The sequence below is a fragment of the Schistocerca gregaria genome, chromosome 6 (assembly GCF_023897955.1).
Source record: "Schistocerca gregaria isolate iqSchGreg1 chromosome 6, iqSchGreg1.2, whole genome shotgun sequence".
Taxonomy (NCBI): Eukaryota; Metazoa; Arthropoda; class Insecta; order Orthoptera; family Acrididae; genus Schistocerca; species Schistocerca gregaria.
This window is the reverse complement of record NC_064925.1, coordinates 384,246,062-384,262,572: the sequence shown is the minus strand read 5'-3', so window position 1 is coordinate 384,262,572 and position 16,511 is coordinate 384,246,062. Positions and strand designations below refer to the sequence as shown.

General features: G+C 37.0%; 1 protein-coding gene across 2 annotated transcripts in view; it reads right to left on the bottom strand.

Moving 5' to 3' along the window:
• Positions 1-16,511, bottom strand: part of LOC126277904 (WD repeat-containing protein 26) — a 146,247-nt gene that overhangs the window by 63,353 nt on the left and 66,383 nt on the right. For both annotated transcript variants that reach the window (XM_049977461.1, XM_049977462.1), the window contains one exon: positions 10,506-10,644. In XM_049977461.1, the coding sequence (XP_049833418.1) occupies positions 10,506-10,644 (139 nt within the window). The remainder of the gene's footprint in view (positions 1-10,505; positions 10,645-16,511) is intronic.

Below are 16,511 nucleotides of genomic sequence, written 5' to 3'. Positions count from 1 at the left end.
TCTTGTAATAAGTGACCTAAATGAGAATGTACTGTTGGGTATGGACTGGATATTAAAAGCTAATGCAGCATTTGATTGGGAAGAGAGTTTGTTTACCTTTATTGATCCTAAGACGAGAGTATGTTCCAGTACTGACATGTCGGTTCAAAACTGTGCTGATAAGGGAATTGAAATTAGGGATGTTACATTTTCTAAAGACAGTGGTTATTGTGTAGAGGAAATTACTGAGTATTATGATGATGGAGAATATGGGGATATAGTTCAAGAAAAATTACGGGAATCAGATAATTTGAACCAAGAACAGAAGGTAGAGTTAGAAAGATTATTGTGGAATTACTGTGATGTTTTTGATGATAGACCTGGCAGAGTAAAGAATTATCAATGTAAACTCAGATTAAAACCACATGAGCCATTCTTTATAAAACCTTATAGTGTACCCATTGCAAAGAGAAAAGATGTAGAAAAGGAACTTCAAAAGATGGAAGAGTGGGGCATCATTGAGAAAAGTAAGAGCCAATACAATAATCCTTTGGTAGTGGTTGCAAAATGTGATGGCAGTGTCAGGCTTGTACTAGATTCAAGACACCTAAATAAGTATCTGGAAAGAGAGACCGATCATCCCAAGAATATAGACGAATTACTTCATAAATTTGAAAGAATGAAATACATGACCAGTTTAGATCTCACATCAGGATTTCACCAAGTAGAATTAGAAAATGATTCCAGAAAGTATACTGCCTTTTTGTATGGGGGAAGATGTTACCAGTATTGTGTGGTACCATTTGGGCTGAATGTCTCAGTAGCCGAATTCATTAGAGCACTTGACTTTGTTTTGGGAAAAGATCTTTTATCAAAATTAACTGTGTATGTAGATGACATTTTGATCACTGGAGAAACTTGGGAAGAACATGTTAATACTTTGAGGGAGGTTTGCAATAGATTAAGGAAAGGGGGAATGTCACTTAAATTATCTAAATGTAAGTTTGGTATGAAAAAATTGAAGTTTCTGGGGCACAGTATTTCTGAGGAAGGTGTTTTGCCAGATCCTGAAAAACTCGAGGCAATTGCAAAATTCCCAATTCCAAAAACCAAGAAACAACTTAAGTCATTTTTCGGGATGTGCGGTTACTACAGAAAGTTCATTAGTACCCAAGCTCTAAATGCTCCAAGTCTTAACAGATTGCTGAAGAAAAACGCAATGTGGGTTTGGGATCAGGAATGTGAAGCTGCTTTTGAAGAAATAAAAACACAGTTATGTAACAGTCAAATTTTGTACCGTCCTGATTTAAGTTTACCTTTTTGCATTATGGCAGATAGTAGTGATTATGGCCTAGGTGCTCACCTTTTCCAAGAAGTAAATATAAATGGGAAAATAGAACACAGGTCTATTGCTTTTGCTAGTCGAACCTTGAAAAAACATGAGAGGCAATACACTGTTACCGAGAAAGAGCTTTTGGCCATTTACTGGGCATTTTCTAAATTCAGAAATTATTTATTGGGAAACCAGGTAGTTGTCTACACAGACCATAAGGCATTAATCTATATTCAAGAATGTAGGTTGCATCATGGAAGGATTACCAGGTGGGCACTCTTGTTACAACAATTTAATTACTCAATAAAATATCTTAGAGGACCCGATAATGTAGTTGCTGATGCTTTATCTAGACTACCTGTGGGGGGTGACTTTGAAGATGACAGTGGGGAATGTGAAAAAGAATTCAAAGTTATGTATTTAAGAGGGGTGGACAATGAACAAGAAATCAGACACATTTGTAATGACATCCGACGGAATCAGAACCACGATGAGAACTGTGAACTGGTCAAAAGTTATTTAGGGAAAAAGGGACATGAAAAAGTGGGAGATTATTACAAAATCTACAAGGGGATTCTATTCAAGAGAAACAGTGTAGATAGCGATGTATGGAAATTATGTTGGCCTGAACAGTACATCAATGTACTCATCAAGTACATTCATGAAAGTTTTGGTCATTGTGGGATTCAAAAGTGTATCCAGAAAATCCAAGAAAATGTGTACTTTAACAACATAGCCAGGAGGGTTAGAAAAATTTTGACGGGTTGTGACAGGTGCCAAAGAGTAAAAGTATCCAACCAAACTTGTCGAGGATTGATGCAAAACATCTTACCAAAAGAACAACACGAGTTAGTCGCTGTCGACTTATATGGACCATTACCGAAGACCAGAGGAGGCTATTGCTACATTTTTGTTATGGTTGATGTTTTTTCAAAATTCATTAAGTTATACACTCTTCGCAAGGCAAACAGTAAGAGCATTATTTCAAAAATCAGAGGAGACTATTTTGGCAGGGTTGGAAAACCTCAGAAAATCTTATCAGACATTGGGACTCAATTTACTTCTGGAGTATGGAAAGCTTTTGTTGAAGATGAAAATATAAGTCACATTCTTATTTCAGCTTATCATCCGTCAGGAAACCCTTCGGAGAGATACATGAGGGAAATTGGGCGATTCTTTAGAACCTACTGCAATACTGATCATGCTAGTTGGATTGACTATGTTGAGAAATTCAAAGATGTTGTGAAAACAGCCTACAGCATTCCTCAACAGGGTTTTCGCCTTATGAAATACAGTATAATAGCAAACCACCACATCCAATTAGTGATTTCATTGATTTTCCAGTCTGCAAACCATTAAGTACTCAAGAGAGAGAGGAAATAGTGAGAAAGACCATGAAATCTCAAGGTGATAAGAGGAAATGTAGACATGACAAAAGATTGAAGCCTACTCAATTTAAAATTGAAGACTTGGTCCTTGTTAAAACACAAGAGAAGTCTAAAGCCATCAGTGGTGAATTAAAAAAGTTTTTTGACATATACATTGGACCTTTCAAGATTCAGGACAATCCTCATCCGAATGCTTACCATCTAGTCTACCCAAATTCTGGCAGACTGTTTGGCCTACGAAACGTGACCGAACTGAAATTGTATAAAAAAATGTAAAAAAGTATTTTAGTTTAACTCTTTGCCTTTAAATATGTCTGCTTGTGTCTGTGTATGTGCGGATGGATATGTGTGTGTGTGTGTGTGTGTGTGCGAGTGTACACCTGTCCTTTTTTTCCCCTAAGGGAAGTCTTTCCGCTCCCGGGATTGGAATGACTCCTTACCCTCTCCCTTAAAACCCACACCCTTTCATTTTTCCCTCTCCTTCCTTCCTTCCTGACGAAGCAACTGCCAGTTGCGAAAGCTTGTAATTCTGTGTGTGTGTTTGTGTGTTTTGTTCATGTGCCTGTCTGCCGGCGCTTTCCCGCTTGGTAAGTCTTGGAATCTTTATTTTTAATATATTTTTCCCATGTGGAAGTTTCTTTCTGTTTTATTTACATCATCAGATGTTTATAGACTTTTATATGTAATCTTACCAGGATATTTTTGTATACTTTGTTATGTTGTATTTATCTGATTCCTCAGGGGAGCATACATTCTTTGTGTGCTAAGTGTTTGGCGAGCACTAGGTCCCCTAGCTATGCAATTGTCATATTTCATTTTCGTATTCTGGCATTGCATCTTACACTTATTCTGTGATCCTGTATAATCAATTTTCTCCATCTGTCAGTCTATCCTCTCTTAGCTTTAAGAAATTATTTAGAGTAAATTTTCTTGAGTAATTAGACTTCAGAGAATTCAAATTTCTGTGTCCTTAAAAACCGGTCCACCGACTATTAAATGCTTTTGCTAATGTTTAACTGGGTTTGACCACTGTATGCTGTATATTCATAGCGGACTGTGCTATTGCAGCCTGTGATAGCCTGCAGTGTATATGGAAACCATACGGACTGTGAAGATGAGACTGAAATACAGTGTGTGGCATTGAGGTATACCGACCTTTAAGGAAGAAGATCACCTGTCTTCAAGAAAGAAGACACCAAAGATATGTGTAAAACTTTTCTGTTTTGTAATGTAAGGACATCAACCCTTCCGTGTTTCACGTGGAAGTGCTGATGGGGGGGTTGTGTAACATTACAGGACATATTGGGACATATTGAAGTATTCGATACTGTAGACTTTTAGGGGATGTCGATACAGATATGCAAAATGTAAAGGGAAACTTTGGTGATGTTTAAATATTGTACTGTGTCAATATTAGGACATTTTGCACAGAAAGAACAAAAATAGAATTAATGTAAATATATATTAGTGTTAGTAACCTATTTTCATTCAATTTTGTAATTATATTTCATTTTGTAAAAGAAAGACTCACTGTTTGCTGTAGCTCTGATTAATTGTATAAATTATCAGTTTTGAGCTAAATTATTTCATATAATATGGACAAGATACTTTTAAAAACTCACCAGCTAAGGAGAAAGTCTGTAAATGAACATTCAATGCACACTTCTGGAACTTTCTATGGAGAAATTCTATATTATGATCGCAAAAATACGAAAACTTGTGAAAACTGTTTCATAACCTAATTTCGAAAGACGATTTGTATCAAGAAATATTGCTAAAAAGATTTATTTACATTTTGAAACACGATTAAATCATTTTACATATAAATAGTTGTTCTAAATCACTCAAGAAATATCCAGAATCAAATGTCAAGATATTTCTGGAAACATCAGTACAAATCTGGTGAAGGTTATCCAGAAGCTGGTAGAAAAATGTTATAAAATCTATTTGGAAATTATGCTTGTAAGAATTTATATGTACTGATCCTTTTACTTACTTTAATCTGTACTAAAATTCTGTAATGTCTAATTTAGTTTTAAGTCATGAATTCCTATCGTACTGTAAACAAAACATTGTAAAAAACTCTCATTGTTTGGAAAGATATTAATACACCAAGGTGTTGTCAGTGGCCAGTTCGGATATGCAGTGCGGTTAGCTCTGAGAGAGTTGTTAAGTCTGCGAAGTCTGTCAGTTCTGTTTGTAAATAAACATCTGTAATGAAGAATTACTTGTTGTCGTCAATATGAACTCAAGACATTTTGCATGAAGCAGACACCTCCTAATGCAACGTTTTAATTTGGTGTTGAGGAGCTGAAATGTTATAATTTGGTTGAGGAAGCTGGGATGTTATAGCACACACCCACACATGCGCACACTCACACACATGACTGCAGTCTTAGGCAACTGAAACAACACTGCAAGCAGCAGCACCAGTGCATGATGGGAGTGGCGACTGAGTGGGGGTGAGGAGGAGGCTGAGGCAGTGAGGGGGAGGGATAGTATAGTAGGGGTGGCGGACAGTGAAGTACTGCAGGTTAGATGGTAGAGGAGGAGGGGGAGGAGGAGGAGGAGGAGGAGGAGGAGGAGAGGGGGGATCCGTCCATATCAAACCTACTAACCACCAGCAGCATCTCCACTTCGACAGCTGCCACCTGTTCCATACAAAGTAGTCCCTTCTGTACAGCCTAGCCACCCATGGTCATTGGGTCTGCAGTGACGAGCAGTCCCTCTTGAAATATACTGAGGGTCTCAGTGAACCCTTCACTGACTGTAATTATCCTCCTAACCTTGTACAAAAACAAATCTCCCATGCCTCATCTTTCCAGTTTCCCACCACCTCCCAAAGTTCCACCGTCCGGCCACAGAGAAACATTCCTGCTGTAACTCAGTACCACCCAGGACTGGAGCAACTGAATTACACTCTTCGCAAGGGTTTCAATTACCTCTTGCCATGCCCTAAAATGAGAAATGTCTGGCCACTATCCTTCCCACCCCTCCCACAGTGGTATTCCGCCATCCACCGAGCCTACACAATATACTCGTCCACCTTAACACAACCCCTGCTCCCAACTCCTGACCTCATAGCTCATACCCCTGTAACAGACCTAGATGCAAGACCTGTCCCACACATCCACCCATCACCAACTACTTCAGTCCAGTCACTAACATCACCTATCCCATCAAAGGCAGGGCTACCTGTGAAACCAGTCATGTGGCCTACAAGCTAAGCTGTAACCACTGTGCTGCATTCTATGTAGGCATGACAACCAACAAGCCGTCTGTCCGCAAGAATGACCACCAACAAGCTGTGGCCAAAAAACAAATGGACCCTCCTGTTGCTGAAAACACAGCCAAATATGATATCCTTTATTTCAATGACTGCTTCACAGCCTGTCCTTCCCACCAACATCATCTTTTCGCCATCCCATCACGCATTGGTGCTGCTGCTCGCAGTGTGGTTTCAGTTGCCTGAGACTGCAGTAGTGTGTGTGTGTGTGTGTGTGTGTGTGTGTGAGGTGCGTGCACATGTGTATGTCTGTCTATTGTTGACGAAGGCCTTAGCAGCCAAAAGCTATAATTGTGACAGCCTTTTCGATGCGCCTATCTGCGACTCAGCATCTCTGCTATATGGTGAGTAGCAACTTTCCTTCTCATAATATTGTTACATTCCATGCTGGATTTTCCATTGTTTGATTTTGTTATTGGCTGATTTTTTTTATTTTTTTTATTATTTTTTTTTTTTTATGACTGCCTACACACATACGGCAAAATGAAATCATTGTTATAACAAAACAATACTGTTGTTGGACTACTTAGAAATCGAACATTTGGACCAAGTTTACCCGAAAGCAGAGAGTCACATTGGTAGACTGTGTCAAAGGCATGAAACTAATGTCAGAATGAGTTTCCACAAGGATTAGTACTGGACTACTCTTGTTTCCAACCTACATGAATGACTAAAAATTACTTTAAATGAATGTTGAAAACCTGTAATGTGTGGTGATGGCACGAGCGCAATTATCACACAGTATAGGCGATATCTGAACATACCTGCAACTGGTTCACAGTAGTAAGTTTAAGTCTTAATCTCACAAAACCTAATATTAATATATATTAACTTAGGAGTAATGGAGACCACAAGCCGGATAGCAGAACCATTGAGTCACAGACAGGCACAGAAAAGAGAAAGAAAACTTGTTAGCTTTCAGAATAAATTCTTTGTTGAGCTTGAGTACCACAGACGAACATGCGCATGCGCCCACGCACGCACGTCCCTATATTGTGCCAGCTGTATACACAATGCTGGGAGTGCAATTCAGCAGGTGGAGTAGGGTCAGAGGGGTTGGGTGGGAAGCTAGTGGCCCAGAACTTTTACTGTATAAAAACTAATACTATACTATTTGAACAAGGAAAAATGCACTGCAAACACTAGATGTGGACATTAACAGTTAAACACTGCAGGAAACACATTGTAAAAATCATTGGGGCCTAGTTCATGGATTAAAATGCAATCAACATACAGCATATGTAAAGGCTGTTAGTGCACCTAAGTCTGTATCCAGTCACTAGCAAGTGAGACAAGAACTGAAGCCAGCCAGAGTGGCTGAGCGGTTCTAGGCACCACAGTCTGGAACCACGCGACCGCTACAGTCGCAGGTTCGATTCCTGCCTCAGGCATGGATGTGTGTGATGTCCTCAGGTTAGTTAGGTTTAAGTAGTTCTAAGTTCTAGGGAACTGATGACCTAAGAAGTTCAGTCCCATAGTTCTCAGAGGCATTTTGAACCAAGAACTGAAATTGAAGATAGCAAAGCAAAAGCTGAAATGCTTAACTCTGTTTTGAAACATTCTTTTACAATCAGAAATCAAGAATTGCCCCAATTTAATCTTCGTACCACTGAAAAGATGACTAAAGTAAGTGGTAGTGTCAGTGTGTTAAGAAACAGCTGAAATCGTTAAAGCTGAATACATTCCCCTTCTAACTATTATCTATCATAGATCCCTTGAATAAAAAACTGCATCAAGTTCTTGGAAAAAGGCACAGGTCACACCTGGCTACAAGATGGGTAGTAGCAGTGATCCACAAAACTACCGTCCAATGTCCTTGACAGTGATTTGTTGTGGAATCTTAGAACATATTCTGAGCTCAAACATAATGAGGCATCTAGAACAGAATGACCTCCTTGATGCCAATTAGCATGGATTTCAGAAATATCGACCATGTGAAACCCACTTGCATTTTTCTCATATGGCATTCTGAAAGCTTTGGATCAAGGCAACCCTGTAGATGCAGTATTCTTGATTTCTGGAAAGCATTTCACTCAGTACCACATCACAAAAGTACGATCATATGGGATATCAAGTGAAATTTGTGACTGGATTGAGGATTTTTTTGGTAGGGAGGATGCAACATGTTATCTTGGATGGAGAGTGATCATCACATGTAGAAGTGACTTCAGGTGTGCCTCAGGGAAATGTGTTTGGACCCTTGCTGTTCATGTTGTATATTAATGACCTTGCAGACCATAGTAATAGCAAAATCAGACTTTCTGCAGATGCAGCAGTTATCTATAATGAAGTACTATCTGAAAATAGCTGCATGAGTATTAAGTCAGATTTTGATAAGATTTCAAAGAACTGCAAAAACAGGCGACTTGCTTTAAATGTTCAGAAATGTAAAACTGTGCACTTTACAAGATGAAAAAAAGGATATCCCATGACTATAATATCAATTAGTCACTGCTGGAATTAACCTGCTGATGCAAATACCAAAGTAAACTGGTCACACAGGCTCAGTTGTGCGTAAAGCAGGCGATAGGTAGACTTCAGTTTATTGGCTGAATACTGTGGGAGTGCAATCAGTCTACAAAGAAGATTGCTTACAAATCACTTGTGCTACCCAATCGAGAATATTTCTTAAGTGTCTGGGACCTGTACCAAATAGGGCTAATGCCAGATACTGAATGTATACAGAGAATGGCAGCACGAATGGTCATGGGTTTGTTTGATCTGAGAGAGTGTCACAGACTTACTGAAGGAACTGAACTGAAGGACTCTCGAGAATAGACAAACTATCCTGAAAAAGTCTATTAATGAAGTTTCAAGAACCATCTTTAAATGATTATTCTGGGGACGTACAACAGCCTCCTATATATCACTCCCATATGGATCATAGGATAAGATTAGACTAATTTCTGCATGCTCGCGGCATTCATTCAAACAATCATTCTTTCCATGCTCCATATGTGAATTGAATGGGAAGAAACAATAATAACTGGTACAACGGGATGTAACCCTCTGCCATGCACCCCAAGGTGGTTCGCAGAGTGTAGATGTAGATGTAGCTATACTAACCAAGGAGCTCGGTACAGGATGTTTTGTGTTTAGAAGTCTCTCTCATTGTTTTGACCTAAAGATAAGAGTATTGGCTTGTTTTGCACATTTTCGCAATCTGCAGTGGGTTAAAACATGGTGTATTGAATGAAGCTGGTTTTGAAGATTTAATAAAGTTCTTGACGAATTTGTAGATCATTGGAAAATGGTAGATGAATGAAAATTTGTATTCCACATTCTTGTGCTGCCAAGCTATTGAGTTCTTTTTTTTAATGTTCAGCACATGTTTACTCTACGAGGCAATTTTTGTGCCAAACTTTGATTCAAACTATCTAGCAATGTTAGTTCATGTTCCAACACAGTTTTGTGTAAAATCAGATTGAAAATATTGCATTTTTTATATTTTTACAAAGGTTTCAACTTTGCACTTAATTTAGTCAATACTGGAAAGTGGTACATAAACCAAACTTTATATTTGAGAACCTTGTCCTGTTAGGTTACTACGTGTGAAGTTTCACATTCGTCATATTTTTAATACATGAGATATAAGAAGCCAAGCTCTGAAATTTTTTCAGGCATGATTATTTTGGAAGGTTCTGCCTAAAAGTTTTTGGCTGGATATGGCTCATAAAATTATTTTCATTATTATTTTAAGAGAATGCATGAGCTTGTCAAACTGCATTTCTTTCAACTGAATACTGCCTGAGACATAATAGCTCAAAGTCGGTAGAAACACACGCATGCTCTGCACAAAGCAACACATGGAGTCAAACGAAGTATTGCATCAATGAACATTAAACACTGACAATGCTGAGCTAGGACATGTGCGAATGTTCCACTGAAGTTTGATTACCACCTATTACAAACTCCTTGGTGCACTGCCTCATGGCATAAATTGAATGATTTCACCAAATTGCTGATGAACACAATGTGACATTCTGAGTGAAAGCTATACTGTCTTCAAGACCAGTAATACTGAACAAGTCAAGTTTATGATGATTATGCAGAACAGGCCATAGACATGTTGAATCATCTGGCTGCACACAACACACAATTTCAGTCATATATTACAGACAATGCTATAATGACCATATAGCAGAGTGTTGAGTCACAGACAATACATAAGCTTAATGCAACTCACACACACATGATCACTGTCTCTGGCTGCCTAGGGCAGACTATATGTTTAGTAATCGTTTTGTTGTGTCTGTTTGTGACTCAACATCTTTACTATATGGTGAGTGGCAACCTATCCTTTTCATAATATTGTCATTATTCCACCCTGGATTTTTCATTGTTTGACAAACAATGCTACAGTTAATATTACCTTTATTACTAAACTTTTTATTGTTTACATCAAATGCCTTCATATTTTTACATATTTTCTCATACTATCTTTGCCCCTATTATTAAAAAAAAATTGTAAACATTTTAACTGAAATAAATTCACACTAATGTTCTGAGTTGTACTCACTGGGTTGACATCCCATATCACAATTGTAGTGTCTTTCGATCCAGTGGCAAGTTTGAGACCATCTGGGGAGAAGCGACAAAACCACACCTCATCACAATGATCGTTGAGTATTTGCACTGTTTCACATGGAAATTGATCCCTGCAGAAAACACATCTATAATTATGAATTGCATAAACAACAGAAATTACAAACAATTTAGTAAACAAATATACCTCGACAAGTTACTCGTCTGTGTCAATTCCACAGCTTAAGCAAACAAGCAAGAGCATTAAAGAGGTAATACAAAATATCATGTCATTTTCAAAACTGATTTAAATTTTATAATGCCTTTCAGATATAAGTTACTGGCCAATGCAACCACAGAAAAATCCCTTAATATTGAACTATTTTTGAAAAATTATTATCTTTCACCTTTCCAGAAGTTTAAATTTTGAAGAAGTTGTCATTGTTTGAAGGTTTGTGATACCACTGATGTTGAGTTAAGAAGCACTTTACTCTGAAGCAAATCTTGATCTCCATAGCTGATTCTAGTTAATATTAATATAAAAGCACCACAGCTTAATAGCAAATTCTGGAACCAGACAATCACATAAACACTCCATTGACTGTCTGGCAGAAGCACAGAGTAGTGAGTGCTATCGCATGCCAAATTGCCTAGGCTCACTGCTCACCATGCTACTGTCAGTGATGGATAGTGTGTTTATATGATTTTCATGTTTCAGAATTTGCCTTTAACATTACATTTGATAACTAGACTTCTTAAGTCATGTTGGCAGTGTAATCTGATGATGATCTTTCGAACAAAACTGGCCGTAAATCAATAAATGGGTATCAATACTGCTGCGGTGGTTTCTTATTAATATTAATATAGAAATAATACTTTTAGTTATTAGGTTTGCCCTAGACACACCCTGGATATAACTTCTGAAACAATCCTCTTTGACTAACTAAAAGCACATGAAAATCAGTTAACAATGTGAACAAATTGCAATAAATCCAATGTTTCACGTATCTTCAGATTACGTAGTGGAAAATTCTATTAATTCTAGTTACAAAGCTTGGGGCTCAATACTACGAAGTGACTGTGACAGTGACACATTCAGAATATACACTCCTGATGAATATTAGTCCACAGGGCCTTGTCATTGTATGGTTCCTATGATACACGAGTCAATGGCTGGAAGTATTTATTTGGTTTATTATAGGACCTGAAGATGATGCAAACGTAACGTTCAAACCAGACATCTAAATAATAAATACTTTTAAAATACAGCTGTGGTGTTCTATTTCCATTACTTGTATTGTCAGCTCTGTCCCATGTCCACAAGATTGATGGACTTTCATAAGATAATAAATTGACAAATTTTCCATGGTACATCATACACACAGGTGTTGCAATTTACTACCATAAAATTATTTATTTACAGGTGCTGACATAAGATTTCTAGTTACAGATATTTAAAAAAAATTACTTGAGGTGGAAGAAAATTACCAAACTGGCATTATGGCAACAGCTATGTGAGGTTGCAGTGCTAATACTGAGCCAGAGAAGACAAATTTAAAGGCGTATGCTTAGTTCAGATAGATTAAACTAAATAAATGGTTTTTCTTCTCCAGAACGTAATCTGTTTACATCTGAGAAACTGTGAATGCTGATCTTTTTTCAGTCAACTATCCCACCCATAATTCAAGAACATTTTGATTAACATCAATCGGTCACTAAGTAGAGACAGCAAGGAGTGTTTGACTTATGTTTCAGTGACCAGATTTGAGGGTTTCCTGGACACATTCAGGCAGCAATAGCATTTAAATCAGTGGTGGAAAACTTGTTAGTAATTACTCATCTCACATATCGAATACAGTTGGTAGCCCTTATTTAACCATTTAAAGAACATAGTCATTGAGTTACACCTAATAAATCTTTTTCTTTGTCAAACCATGGAACAGTTACACACGACACATCGGATGTGTGCCACACGCTATTTGGACAACAGGAATGGCTGTTGAGAATATTTTTTCTTTGGCATACAGAGCAAAGGAACATTTCAAACTGTAGGAAGAGAGTTAACAAGAAAAATGCAGAGGAAAGAGCCATAAAGACCACTGGCCCTAAATAATCATCAACTACAAAAGAGGAACTGGAAGTAACTAAGGAAACTCAGCTTCTCTAATGCAGTGATTCTACTGACTCCTCCCATCTATTTTGGGCAATTCTCCTATTTTTACAACAACAACAAAGAAAAATAACAATACTAGACAGAATTATACCCACTTGTGTCTCTCATCTTATTTTTTCCCTTTCCAGTGTCCACTCCCAAGATATGACAAGGATTGAATCCTAAAATCAAAACATCTATCCCTTTTAGGCTTCTGATAATTTGTTATCAGTTTTCTGCACTTCATTTTATTATTTCACTGACCCTTTACTGAAAACAATACTACTTATTAAGGTTAGTGATGACAGTTACATTTTAAGTATACAGTTATTTTATACATACATTAGTTTACAAATATTGGTATTTAATATATCACATATTTCTAACTGCTTCCTGTAGGTACCATGCTGTTAAACTGCGAATTTCAAAACTTGTATGACTCATCAGTGTTTTAGCATCCATAAGCAAGGGAATCTGTATTTTTAAATACTTTCCCTACAGTTTATTTTGCTGTGGAGCATATACAAAGGTGTTAATCTTTTTCAAATAAACATATTGTTTTCAATTTGTAGTTGTATTTTCTATTGAGCATTCATACCTCCTCACTTTGAATGGAATATGGTATAGTTTGCATTTTGGTCACTGATCACAAATCCAACAAGCAAAAATATCTTTTAACTTACTGAAGTGCATCCAAATGGTGGGCCTTTTACACATAATCATAAACTGAAATGAAGTGCCCGACTTCAGTAGTATGTCTAGACATCCACATAAATTGAAGATAAGGTATCTATGAATGTATATAGTATGCATCATGATAGTGAATTCATTGGGACAAACAGGTTAATAATTCACCTGAATTATTCACTATGCTGGTAACAGATGATTACCTTCCAAAGTATTGTGACATCCAGTCTCATTCAGTTAATTCGCCCATTCCTCAAATTTACACTTCAGAATAAATGGCATGTGAACCTCATATGTTTTCATATGACATCTTTTGCAGCGATTCAGCTTTCCATAACATTTGACAGGGTACTACTATATCCTTGTTTCTTGTTTTCATGAATGGAAATATCATACAACAAGTGCATCAGCTGACTGCACAGAATTTCGCATACTATACCACACAGGGCAATAAAAGCAAAAAGGAAAATTGGAGTTTACACCAACAAAAAGACAAAAAGCTGTATCTGTTTGATTATTTTGTAATTTGTGCTGATCAATTCATTATGCAGAATTACCTGATAACTGACTAAGGTGCAAACTATCTGGGTAAACTTATTATCTCTCTCTTTTTTTTTAAATACGTGAGTAGGCCCAGAAATCTTTCATTGCAATCTGATTTTTAAAAATATATTGATAAATAGCAAAAATAACATCTCTACTTCTGAATATATACGACGGTACTGAAAGTCATGAAAAGCAGTAAGTATTTCTTTATTAACTGATGTAGGTCATGTAAACTGAGCACCAAGTTTGAGGGACTCTTCCTTCAAATACAGGAAAATATGCAAATGGTGTGACTAAATAGTTGGCACTCACTCTGAGTTACAGACGGGAGTAAGCCTGCTCTGATCTGCTTAAAGTATGTATTTTTTTATCTGAGACTGAAGAATAGGTTCACAGGATGGTGACACATCTTCACTCCAAAGCCAAAGAGCTTACGAACTAGCAATCAGCACAGGAAGTTATCGAGACACTTTGCAGTGGCAATGGAGTCATTTCCTTCATTTTGTGGAATGAGATGATACCGTGAACAGCAAGTGCAACATTGTGACATCTCACAGTCATAGAGAAGCCATTAGGAGAAAGAGGTCACACGATAATACGAAAGCAATTCAAATTCACCATAATCATGTAGCACCACATAGCTCTTTGGCAACAAATATGATGGTTTGCAAACGAGTTCAGGCCCATGGTCCCCTATCTACTACACAGTACAGACTATGTCATGTATAACTTTGTACACAAGACAAGCATCTTCAAACATATGAGCAATTTTGAACAACTCTAACAGTTAGTGAAGACCTTATGAGTGCTTTTTTATTTCTTTTAGTACAGTTGCCATAATACACTTTAAGATTGCAGTACATATTTTCTGATAACTTTCCTGATTGATGTCTTCTGTTATAATGTGAAGTACATTATATTTTGGTTATCATACCAAAGGAAGACTCGATGCAAACAACCACATGCTTATGAATTTTCCTACCTTTAACAGTCTAATATGCTATATGAAAGATGACAGGTCTGGATCTGTTTGAAATTTACACTATAAATTCATATAATATGTGGATATGAAACAAAAGACCCAAAGAACAAAATTTGCACTATACAGGAACAGATGCTACAGGTTTGCCCTTTTCTATAAATTCAAGCATTATATACACCTGTTCCTTTTAACATGCTACAAAAGATCTGTCCTGTCAGTTGTCGATAGAAGTAGCATTAGGTCTTCATATATTTCAAAGATACAGCTCAGCACTGGACTTGACTATGCTACAGACAGCTGCTAAATTACCACAAACAATAATTCCATCTACATCTGAAATCTATCCTGTACAAATTATATATGAATTAAAAAATAATTTTCATAATCATGACATTCGCTACACCTGGTGTAGATTTCTGAGACTTGAAATATAACAGGACCCTGAACTTCAGATGTCAAAATTCTAGTTTATCCAGCATAACACATATAATGAAAAGTGTCTGATTTAAAATTTTACACAGTGACAGACTAGCAGCTGAATGGATATAACATTTCCAATGGTTATTTAATTATTATCACAAACAAAAAAACCATAAATTTAAACAAAAGTAGCTCTCATTCTACAACAAATGCCATGCAAGGCTGCTCCATGACTGAATTCTGCATAAACTAATGTCATATTGTAATAAACATTTTTTTAAGTTTTGAAACATGCAGCAGCAGTGGACTATGCAAAGCACTTAAAATGGGTATTATAATAACTATGAACCAATTAAGCATCTCATAATATAATGTTGAAAATACTATTATCTCTATCATAAAACAATATTAACCTTTACTAAAATGGAAGGCCAAGTGTTTTCTTAAATTTCAGCCCTAATTTTTCCTGTTTCACAATAGTGAAAAACTTGCACATGCTAGGTCACATTTCACACAAGCATGAATTCAGTAAAGCAGAGCCACAGCAGCACCTTTCCTTGCTTACACCAAAATGTTCTCTATGTGCGGGCCAGTCATTCAGAGTACTCTCTTATTTTCTGTAACCATTTTCTATCTGTAGATAAACATAATGCCCATCTGGCATTGAAACTCCTATAAGAAAGACTTAATAGTCTGGCAGGCAAGTAAATAAGCATGACAAAATGAAAGAACCACTGGAAGGGAAAAAAAGTTACAATTTTAATGTACCACTGATTATGTCATTTAGTGATGGAGCAAATCTTTCTGACTGGGTGAGGATTGGACAGGAAACTGACCATGTGCTTGAAAGTAACTATTGTTTTATTTGCCTGAAGTGATTTGAGGAAATAACAAGAAAAAACAAAAGCCACGATAGCTCAACAGGGATCTGAGCTGTACATCTCCCAATAAAAGTCCAGTGTCATAAACAGTGCAACACCTCATCTGTTAGCAGATCAATTTGTTGTTGGATCAGTAGCTATTAGAGACTGCAACTCACTCAGTGACAAATATATTTCCCAGATCTTAGCTATGTATGATCCAAATTTTAAACAAAGATCCCCCAAAACATGAAAATGTGTGTGCAGAGAATGTTATAAATACACCATTGACAGGACATGTAAGGAACAGTTTTCTTTGTAAATGTGGCAGGCTAATTCTAGGGAAGCTAAAGA